At 33.3% G+C, this 12,351-nt stretch overlaps 1 protein-coding gene across 1 annotated transcript in view; it reads right to left on the bottom strand.

Annotated features, from left to right (window-relative positions):
• Positions 1-10,885: 10,885 nt before the first annotated feature.
• The window catches only part of LOC124356981 (CWF19-like protein 2), a 35,344-nt gene continuing 33,878 nt past the window's right edge, over positions 10,886-12,351 (bottom strand). The window contains exon 11 of the mRNA XM_046808331.1: positions 10,886-11,354. Within this exon, the coding sequence (XP_046664287.1) occupies positions 11,217-11,354 (138 nt within the window). The 3' untranslated portion in view covers positions 10,886-11,216. The remainder of the gene's footprint in view (positions 11,355-12,351) is intronic.

Genomic DNA, 12,351 nt, shown 5'->3' with positions numbered 1-12,351 from the left:
CAGGAATAAAGATTTCTCGCGTTGCGTATGTGATAGAAGAATGACTGTTTTATTATTGTTTTAAAAAATATTCAAAAACAAGGTTACAATGTTTAAATACTTGAAAATTTGGTATTTTGTTTTTATGTAATTGTGATAATGGCAGTTATATTATAAACCCAAGCTACATAACATAAAACTGACTCAGCAAAAATATTTAACCATCTTCTACTTTTTATAACTTGTTTTGTCAAGTAAAAACGTAACATTTTCCATAAGTGTGCTGACGTTACCGCGCTTCTGTTAAACGAACAGAATGGCGAGCTGATGAGAGCGCCAAGATAATGGAGTACCACGAAACAGCTGGTACTTCTGTATATTTGGGAAGACTTTCCAAATGAGAAGTCTGTTTATATAATGCGCCTGTTGAACTTCTCACAACTACGAATATCTGTCATCTAACAATACACGTATATCGGGAGAATCACCATGTTACCAAACTGTAGACCAGGAGATTGCGGTGTTAAACCCGATTGGTATTCTAGAGAGGCCCAAGAGCCGTGATGAGGAACCCGGTCCGGACCACCCCAGCCGGCCACTATAACTGCGACGACTGATGGTGGGTAGGTGAGAGCGTCGTGTTATGAGGAGTGAGTCCTCGACATCGTAACAATTAGCGACCCGGCTCAGGTGTCATATCGTGTGGACAGCATGCGAGTTGGGACTGGAGTTGTGATCCCGCAATCCACCTTACGTGTCCGTAAGAGTTAGCACAGCGCATTGGGAAATTTGTTTGTGGATATTTGTGGTTAACTATAAAAGCCCTCAGAAAATGATCCAGGTTTTACCAACTAACAAAAAAATTGAAACAGCCACAAAACTGAAGATTTTTACGGATTAAACGTATCTAAAACGCACACTGGTTATCTTGAATCATTCAAAGGGTGAGCCAGAAAGAATTTACTGTTTACCTCCGTCCCAGTTTAGGTTCCGCTCACGACGAATCCACTTTCAGCAAACCAAAGATGATCTGCAATGTCAATACGCACCGGGCATAATTGTAATCGATAACTTTTCGATAATCGGCGACTTTTAGGGACTTGACTTATGAAGCTTGGAACATCACTTTGGGTTGCTTTAAGAGTTAGCTAAAAAAAACTCCTTTTCTGGGTAGGCTCTGTTCCTGAACGATCTATTTCAGCTATCCTTCACTTGTCCAAAATGTAGGCCATCCTTTCATTTGTCCCATTCACAATTTTGTGTTACAGGGTTCCTCATTGAGACTATGCTCATGAAACTAATCATGACAAAATATTGAATTAATAGCTCACGGATACTAATGCTCATATTACTTTTTCTGCGCCCTTAAATTTAGGCTGAGTTTTAGAATATTCCACTTACCTCCAACAACTGTTCTTCATGGGAATAGGAATGAAGAGAATAATCTTCTAAAACAACCTCAAATCTCTAAGATTGTCATTTTAAAACACTTCTTTATTATACTCTTACTCAAGCGTAAACTAAATAAAATCAAATAGAAGCAGATTGTCAGAAACTATTTTTGCCCTCTTGAATCAAAGTTAAAAAATCAAAAACTAGCTATATTGAGATTGAAGAAGTATATTGACTGCGAATATTAGTGCATGCTTGCCAAGGCTATAAAACTATTTACAAGTCAATTTGGCCAAACTAATATTTTCTCATGGACAATTAACTTTAGTAACGATCAGTCCCTCAACTTCTCTAGGGTGTGCAGTTGTGTTGTTCAGTGCGGTGCGCTTGTCCTGACCATTGGCATCGTGGGTACTTATACTATTCACTCTGGACACTCAGGTACAGTTTGAGGATTTTGGCCTAAAATTGTGTTTTTTTTTTATTTTTTATTTAACCATAACTTTAGCGAGTTTATCGTCATATATTGTAAATTTTTGTATTTTTCGTGTGTATGATTAATAATCTTATGCAATATTTGTCGCTTGGAGAAGATGATGGAATCCATTCTCGATGTGTAATGTTCAATTTTTTTAACACGTAATAATGCAAAAGTTAAAAAATTTTCATTCAAACCATCCATCATAATGTTTAATCAAAGCGTCGTAAAATCGTTATTTATTAAACAAATTCTTATATTAACTCAAAATTAAATTTATTTACTTCGTGCGTGCGTGCGTGCGTGCGTGTGCGTGCGTGCGTGCGTGCGTGCGTGCGTGCGTGCGTGCGTGCGTGCGTGCGTGCGTGCGTGCGTGCGTGCGTGCGTGCGTGCGTGCGTGCGTGCGTGCGTGCGTGCGTGCGTGCGTGCGTGCGTGCGTGCGTGCGTGCGTGCGTGCGTGCGTGCGTGCGTGCGTGCGTGCGTGCGTGCGTGCGTGCGTGCGTGCGTGCGCGCGTGCGTGCGTGCGTGCGTGCGTGCGTGCGTGCGTGCGTGCGTGCGTGCGTGCGTGTGTGTGTGTGTGTGTGTGTGTGTGTGTGTGTGTGTGTGTGTGTGTGTGTGTGTGTGTGTGTGTGTGTGTGTGTGTGTGTGTGTGTGTGTGTGTGTGTGTGTGTGTGTGTGTGTGTGTGTGTGTGTGTGTGTGTGTGTGTGTGTGTGTGTGTGTGTGTGTGTGTGTGTGTGTGTGTGTGTGTGTGTGTGTGTGTGTGTGTGTGTGTGTGTGTGTGTGTGTTATTAGAGAGGGTCTATAACAAATCTTATAAAATTTGAGTTTTGTTAGAAACTTTCTGTGCAATCAATTTTTTCTCTCAACGTCTACAGTAAGATAATTTCGTAATAGTAATAAATTCTACGCCCATGAATTATTTTTCTATATTTAAAACATTCAAAATATCACTAGATCACGGTATCTGGACGACTTTTGAATTTGTTGATCTAGACTTGGAGTTATTTCAGAGCTTAAGTGTCGTAATTCCTAGAAATTTTAATTTATTTTGGTAAAAAAGTCTACTAAAATATACTATACAGATTAATCAAATAAATTATGGGAACCCGTGCTGTATGGATTACTAAATAAAATGTTGAGAAGCTGATATCCCATTACGTATAAATATTGATTTTAAAATTTTAACATGTTAACATATTTCATATAGTAATCCATTTAGTTTGTTGTAACTGGCTAGCCATTGCAACCCTCACGAAATAGCCAATGACATTTGAGGTAGTGTTGCCATATGGTTGTTGCACTAACTGTTCCCGCTTTGGTGTGGCTACATTACTGTCTGATAGAGTTCCATGTTGTCTGCAAAACAGGTAGATGATGCCAAATGTACTTATACTTTGTTAATAATAACAGCTGATGTTTTTTTTTATTGCAACACATGTTGAGATGGGTCAATAAATTATTTCCTATACACTTAAAAACGGCAATATTGTTGGGCTCAAATCACTATATTTTACATTACTACGTTCACATTACTTGGATTAAATAACTAATTTTAAACATCTGTTGAGGAAAATTATATCTGTATCAAATTTTGCGATCACGCTTCAATATCATCAAAATTACTGCTAACATGCAAATAAAAATAAATCAATTAAGAAAATGAAGTGGTCGTTAGTTTATGAGCTGTATTTCAAATCTACCCTTAACACTCATTCAACAATATTCTCTTCCCACTCGTAAAATGTGATTCCACGCCATAATTGAGGGTTATTAATAAACCTGTCAAGGATACGAATGAAATATGTCGGCAATTTGCAGGTCTCAGGCTCTTAACCACGTGACCCCATATCACCTCTTTCATATGCCGAACAATTAATGTTTTTTTAGTGGTCTTAAAAGGGATTTGTTACAATCGAGTTGGTATTATCGGTCGTAATTGAGAAGTTCACGATTATTCACGTATTATTAAAATCTATATCAAAAAAATGTTATAATATACAAAAACAGTATATTTTTCTTTCTGAACAAATTCTAGAAATAGGCTATAAATACAGTTTTTATGAAAGGTGTATCTCTACGTAACCCCTCCTCCAACTAGAGATTGCGTTCAATAGATCTCATGGCACATATTTATTTACTGACGACATGTTTAGATGGTAACTGTTGGAAAATTTGTGTTTTATTAAGAACCCAACAGCATCTTCTTCAAATCTTGCTGCAGGCCTTCCGTTTGTCCGTCACTCCTGTCCGATGACTCTTGATAGAAACGTCCTAGAGACTTGACACTTGGTATTCATGGTCCAAGGAAGAATGCTATTGATTTTGTAGTCAAAAGGTTTGATGAAACATCACCAAATTATATTTTAGCTGGTCTTTTCACAACAATGTAGATTATAATTTAATAAAACAGCAGTCTTCCAGTGTTTTAAACATGACGCTACAACGTCCTAAACTACAAAGCCGCATGTGGTCTTGCACAAACTGGACGCCGGAACAGGACATTCAACATCCGACAGTGCTGCCACCTGAAGGGAAAACTATCAATGTAAATTACCCGACCAAGGCAAGATTGTAAAATCATCTAAAAAGTGTGTGATATTAACACCACCCTTTGAGCTTATTTTCTTCTCTCAGCGTTCCCTACTAGGGGGCATGTCGATGACAGGTTTATGTAAAATTCCTTGAAGAGAGACTTTCCCTTCATGATTTTTATTTCAGATTCGTATTATTCTGTTTTTACAGATACAGTTTCAAGACATTTTATTTGCCAAGTCACTTTTTCAGAATTGCTCATTTTCCATTGCTCATTTTCCATTGAAGCATTTCACATAGATTATGACACAGCGATTTGCTTAAATAATATAAGCCAACTCGCAATTGTCTTAGGCATTTAAAGTCCAGTAAATTGGTCTTATGTCGAAAAAGCTAATTCATTTATTAATTTATATCTTGTACCAACATGTTACAAAAACTGAAAATGAAATCTAGAGAACCATCTGTGCTCTCTTCTCCAGATGTCCGACCCTAAAACCTGATGTTTTACTGTAATGGTTTTTTATATATTTTAGTTTTTGTTGATGTTGCGTCTCGGGTGTATTTTTTACAAATAACTTTACTGTAGTTAAATTTAGTAACTTATACGTATTCAACACGATGCTCTTTCATATTTTCTTTCCTCCATGCAAAACATCTATTATTGTTGGGCCTTGATACCTAAAAATGGTAAAATATACTTGTGTTTTTAACGAGGTTTCCCAGTTACAGATCTTTGGCGGTAACTTATTATAATGACAAATAATATTCGCGACCCTTTATCCTTCCAAATCGTGAATCGTCAACAACGGACTTCAACATTAGAAATGGTGCTATGAACACAGTCAGTTAGGCTACTAAATGTTTCTTAAACCTTATTTCTCAAAATATTACTTTCTTCCCTCACCTTGTTTCCAACACATTTGACCTCTATGAAACGAAAACAGTTAAAGAAAATGTGAAGGGTCCTCAATTAGTTTGAACGCAGACTAGACCATTCCTTCAACACTGTCAACGCTCTCTGTAATTCTACCCCAAACAGATGTAAGAACCGTACTGATTTTTATTCAAATTACAACAGGCAAACCCGTCCGCCTGTCTGTGCGGTAACAGTTTCATTACGTTCTGAAATAACGAGATATCATAGTGCATGCTAAATATTCAGTTTATTAAGGACCCGACGGGGCTTTCTTAGTAATCTGTCTGTCCGTATGTGTCATTGTATCTTGATTCTTGTACCCATTTTCCTCGTGTGAGTGAGATTCATTAAAATGACGAAATATCAAAATATCATAGTGCATGCTAAATATTCAGTTTATTAAGGACCCGACGGGGCTTCCTTAGTAATCTGTCTGTCGGTATGTTTGATAACTCTTAATAAAAGGCTCCTTGAGACTTTGAACATGGTAGTTTACTCTCGGTAAAAGAAAGAACACAATTAATTTTCGGATCAAAACTTCAAAGAGCTGTCGTCTCTCCATACTCTCCTCTTAACTCTTCGTTTTCAAACCCTTTTGAAAGAGTAAGTATTATTTGTATACATTCTACGCATTATACTTCTTATAATATAGTTTAGAGTGGTTGAAAACTATGAGGTCAAACTCAAAAGATTTTATAAGGAGAGTTTTGTTAAAACTAACAATAAATGTTTTCACACTTTTAATTCAAGAAGAGCAAAAACAGTTTAAATTGATTTTGTGAGTTGATCTTGTTATATAATCAGAATTTCGCACTATCTTTTTTAGTTAATAAAGTTTCCTTCAAACGTCAATAAACTTTTGCCATTCAGACCAGCATAGCGTGTTGCAGGCAATGAAAGTGAAGGCAGCTTTGTCCTGTTTTATATTAGAGTCCCTGTAACTCTTGTAATACACCAAGATTAATTGATTTATATGTACTTTTTAGTGTTCATTTCTGATTGCCCTGATATAAGTATCACTTTGGTTTTGCTGTACCCAGTGTAGGTTCAGCTGGAAGGTATAAACCAGCCAGAAGTGAACCCTCCTGAGGAAATATGGTTTAATTATGCATTTTTTATTATTCTAAACAAACGTTTGATATAAATTTAATATTAGCCTACAAGAACCTATAGAAATCCAACAGAAAGGCCTTATAACATATTTAAAAGCATTGTTCTTTTTTAAGAGTTTTCTTCAATACTGATTAAAAAATTTTCTCAAAACTGTTTTTTAGGATAGAAATATCTGGAGTACCTTAAAATCGTATAAGAATTTTTTTTGGAAACATGTGGATTTCTGTGTTAATTATTAAATCTCAAAAACTAAATTGTAATTATTTTTATTTTATTTAACTGTAATTAATAGTTTAACATATAGCTCAAACAGTGAAATTGAATCTTTTAAATACTGGTACCATCTTGGAAAAAAATAAGCAACTCAACCTATATTGTTAAATAACCTCATATAAGAAAAACACTTTAAATACAACCTTAAAAACTACTAGCTTCAAATATGTTTCCAAAAATTGTCTAACACAAGTTTATTTTATTAGATATTATCTTAAATACACATGTTTTTAATTGACAGGATAGTTTTTGTTTATCTTTTGCTGGAAATAATGAACTGTAATTATTTTAAGAAAATTCTTTAAATAGTAAGTTCATTCTTACACAAAATATTGTCATAGAGATATGTATTGACTAAGTGATCACTAAAGCCTACTAAAAATATGTAGTGACCATTGTGACCAGCTAGTAACTAATGACTACAAAATTATGAAATTACAATAATCTGTATTACTAGAGAAAGATCATAGAATACTAAACTTATTTTTCATGTTTTCCTCCATGACAAAGTTCTATTTAAGACAAATATCTTAATAGGAAAATAAACTTTGAACTATCTGTATGATATTGTGTGTATCACAACAAAAAGTGTTATATAAATCCGTCAATACTACACCTCCAGAGCAAACAAACACTGGCATAATGCCTGAGTATATCAACATTGACACATAATAGTTATTGCTACGACATGACAAACAAGTTGATTTAATGCCTCTTTCTTGGCACATTTAATGTCATCTATTACATGTGAATGTTTAGTTTAGCTACAGTTTGTCTTCCTGTTAGTTCAGAATCGGAATCTATGTTTTCACAGACTTGACTCATGTTTCACAGTCATGTTTGTCTGAAGAGATCCAAAAAGTCATTGACGAAGTAGCTCAAAATATAATGAACACCACAGATAATTAGACTACAAAACATAGTGTCAAGAGGTATTTTCATTGCCTCATCAGGTGCACAATTCAATGCACTACGATGTTTTAGACAAGATCTTTATCCCACCCGCAATTTCTATGCAGCATTTCAACAACATGTATTTTTTTGGACAGCTCCCACGATTTCATTAGTAATTCAAATATTTTTATCAATGTATTGGAACATGTGTTGAAATGTGGTTTTCACTTTTATGATCCAGAAACAAAGCACCAAACCATGCACTGGAAGAACCCAATTTCGCCGAATTTGCAAGTCAAAATTTAAAGCAATGATGATTGCTTTATTAATTTTTTATATCCATGGGATTGTGTACCTTCACTTGGTTCCTAAGGTCAAACAATTATTCAATATTACTACCTTGAGGTACTTTCTAAACTATGTAAAAGAGTAAGGGAAAAACGCCTCGAAATGTGGAGAATAAATCATGGTTTCTCCACCATGACAATGTGCCAGCTCATTCCACGTTATTTGTCAAGAGGTTCCTAGCAAGTACAACATCCCAGTGTTAGAACATTCAACTTATTTACCAGATCTTGCACCATGTGACTTCTACCTTTTCCCTAATATGAAATCTGCATTAAGAGGGACCCAATTTAAGTCTGTGGAAGTTGTAAAAGAGAAAGTGGCATGTGTCCTGATGGAGCTTACAGAAGATGACTTCCAGCACTGTTTTTGCAAACAATGGAAAATTCACATGGACGTTGTAGGGATAGAGGCGTTGTAAATTGAAGGTAAGAACAAGTATACAAAATTAAAATTAAATTTTTACGGCAGTCTCGTTATTTAATAGTCAGTCACACCTCGATATATCATTTTGTAATAACGTCGCGTTCAAAATAGGAAAGTTTTCTAAATTGTATAGATATGGATATTGTTATTGAAAATCAACAACTAAAATCAACATCAATAATACTTACATATTTCAATACTTATATTATGACAGTTGTAATCCATACATGAAGATCATACATGATATAGAATGTACATAAATGTACATATAAAGTATGTGATCTTACTATTTTTTTGGTCCAGTGTAGGAACATATATACTACTATACCTCTAAAGTGAGAAATGGATGTGGTATCCCCTCAATGATTTTCTGGCATAGAAACTGCATTTAGTGATTCATGTATTGCTTTGTTATTTCACTTGCTATAATCATGGTCAAACTGCTTGTTTCCTTAAATTGTTGTCATGGAGCGAATGGTTTGTTGAATGAAGCTAATGCCCAGTCGTTCCACAATGTCTAAGAACACCAAATTCAATACCTTAAATGTATACATTCCCAATTTCGTTCATAAATTAAAATCCAGAATAAATTTAATTGGTTTGCCTTGCTGCCACGATGTTGAAAAAATGCTCAGCAGGCTCCTTTTCTTACAAAGAGTGCTCCATATACACAATACCCCTGAAAATGGTGGCGACATCCTACAACAAAAACATGGGGACTGTTGATAAGGCCAACATTATGATGAACTTTATTGACACAACACACAAATCTACAAAGAGGTACAGGAAACTTTTTTGCATTTGCTTTACATAATTTTGTTGAATGCATCTTGTATATTCTAGGTACATACTGGCAAGATTAAACTACAATGGACTTCATACTTTGCCTCATAAGACAAGACTTTGAGATCCACTCAAGTAACAGACCTTCCCCTCAAAACTGACTGTCACTCCAGCTGGTCATAAGTACCCACTGAATACTCCAGCCATGTCTGACTGCACAATCAGGAAAGACTGAAAAAGTAAAAGAACACCTCAATCAAGTGCTCAACCTATGTTTTTGCTCTTTGCATTCACCTTGTTTAAAGGACTTTGCACCAGGCAGTAATACTGAATTTTAAGTTTGTAAAACATTTAATTTATATGCTGTATGATTAGAATGTAAATAATTTTGAAAGATATTAACTCGTTAAATTTTTACTCCTTATAGTAATTTTTGGAGGTTTATTCATTCCTCATTTTAAATGTGCAAAAGGGGACTTCATATCACATCCATACTCCTGAAAGATGTTAGAAAAACATGCACTTCTCTACGAGAATTTAAATTTGTTTCACATAAAAGTTACAGAAGCTATCTCTGTACTATATCATATGTACTGTGACTAACTCACCAATGCTAGGTCCTCCAGTTGTTATAAATAGTTCATAGTCGTGGCTCGCAATTTATATAATTATTCTCCACTTCCCACCATATGTACTGAAACCCAATCCTGACTGATAGATGAATCAAAAGAATAATTTCTGGTGGATAATTGGACAAATGTGTCCTCAGTGTCTATTGTAACACTGGCGGGTGTGTGCAAGTGTTGTTAACTGTATAATGTTTGCTTTACAAAGATAAAAAGTGTTTAGATTAATTAATATATACTAGCATAGTGTACGTGTACAGTAATAATATTTATTATTTAATGACATGATTTCTTATTTACTACAGATTAAGTGTAAAAATATACCATAATATGGATATGGTTGTACATTTTTACAAAAACCAATAAAAGAATTCTCAATGCAATTTTTAAAACTATACAACTTATGTTTGTGGGAGATAAGGGATCTTACAAATTTAAGACTCCATCTTACATTAAAAAGATTTATTCAATATTTCAAGTTATTGAGTTTTATTTTTACATACATCTATAAACATAAAAACTTGCCTAAAAATGTATATAAATTATATTTTATACATCTTAAAAAATAAAAGCAACTTTATTTGTATCTTTAGTAATAGTGAGCAAACCCAATTGATATCTTTTGAAGATAGAACTATATTATTTACATATATAATTATACATGCAAGTGAAAAAACTGATAACTCAGTATAAAGATAATTTACTATATACACAGTGATTCAAAGTTACAGTAAGAGATATGGTGAATGAACTCACATTTTTACCAATTTAGCGACTATTAACAGTTGAATAGGTCTACACCTATTCAAACAATCATTCAAACATAAAAAATTGATAAAAATACAAATAAATAAAAAACAAGTTATTTATTGTCTAATTTTTAATAAGTGATATAATTTAATTTAATATAGTAAATTTAATAATTGAATTTTATTCTACTTGAAAAATTAAGCTTTTTTTTCTTTCAAGTTAGCTTAAAGTTTTCAATTTTCATGAAATTTAGCATCAAAAACTTTACACAGTCACTATTTTTAAATTTGAATTTTTCTTTTGAAATTTATGCCACAAACACCAAATTTAAGATTTGCAACTCAATTGGTATTTTACATAAAATATATGAAATGTACGTTTAATTTTTTTTTATTAGACAAATAACAGCTTTGCTGCTACTAGACCGTAATAAGGTAATAGTGAAATGTAAAGTACTTAAAAAAACAAATGTTATCTCCAATAGTATGCTACATAATAAAATTGATTCTTGTGTATTATTTCAAGTTAATTGGAAGAGCTGAGAATATAGATAAATTGACTGTTTATTAAATTATATCGTGAATTATAGAACTATTGTTAGGATTTGCCTGTGATTTTATGACTCATATTTATCTTCACAGAAGATAAAGTATTATCATTTTTTGATGGCTTCAAAAGTTCATTTTTCTATTCATATTAATAAACTTATTTCTTTCTTGAGCAATCAAATGGTGTCCAAAGTTTTGTCAGTTTAATTACTTTTTTACTTTGTTCTTCAAAAGTTTGCTTCCGCTGTTTCCTCCAAATACTGTGGTCCAAGTCCAGCATTCCTCCAATAATTTCCTGAACATTCAATGACTTGTTAGAACAAAAATATTTATTACTCACTGCTAATATTAAGAAACGTTTAACTATTTTTACTATATCAGATTACAGGTAAGAATATAAGCCTTAAATTAGTTTACTGGATGAATAAAATATTAAAGTAGAAATAAAAAAACTAAATAATTTTCAGATTTGTCAACAGCTGTGATTGATTTTAAGTTAGTAATTCTTTTATTTTTGTACATAAATTATTAGTAGTAACCAAATGTACAGTTTTGTAGTAATGTAGTAGTTTTAGTTACAGTTGAATAGTGCATTAACTAAGCAAAGATATTACCTTCAGGAAACAGTAAATTCTAGTCATCATTAGTGCTATGGTACAATGGTAGACAGGTATCTTAATTTATGTGTCAAGACAGTTCAGAGTCCTTTTATATGCTATCATTCGAAATTATATATTGTTTTAAAATTGAGTAGGAAAGTAACAGATCTGTTGACGATTAATTATTTTCAAATATTAAGTGTTTGTGACTGTAAGTACTTATAATTTAACAGGTAAAATAATTAAACACGTGTCAAAGTGGGGAAGGTTGATTCAATATGAATGTTGAGTTTAGCTCCAGTTCAATTTCTGATTAGTGCAGCATTTGAAATCTGACGCTGTCATACACTTTTTATCCCTTCAGACTAACATGACTCCAGAATCCAACGGTCAAGTACGACAATCAAAAATAAAATTGTGAATGTCACAATAACTGTTTTATCTAAAAAAAAGTAACTGTTACCCAACAGTGACAAAATATTTTAATATTAAAATCGTTGATTTGACAGGTATTGTATTTTTTATATTAAAAATTACAATTTTGCTTATATCAAAGATGTTGACGTTGTAATGATAAAATATTATTTAAAAAATGTACTCACAAAATAAATAGTTAGTAAATGTTTGATTATTTTATTCATCCACTACTCAAAAAACTATCTCTTCAAAGTATTTTTCTTAGCATAAAAAAAT

This window comes from Homalodisca vitripennis, chromosome 3, assembly GCF_021130785.1.
Source record: "Homalodisca vitripennis isolate AUS2020 chromosome 3, UT_GWSS_2.1, whole genome shotgun sequence".
Taxonomy (NCBI): domain Eukaryota; kingdom Metazoa; phylum Arthropoda; class Insecta; order Hemiptera; family Cicadellidae; genus Homalodisca; species Homalodisca vitripennis.
Note: the sequence above shows the minus strand (reverse complement) of the source record. Positions and strands in the feature narration are given on the sequence as shown.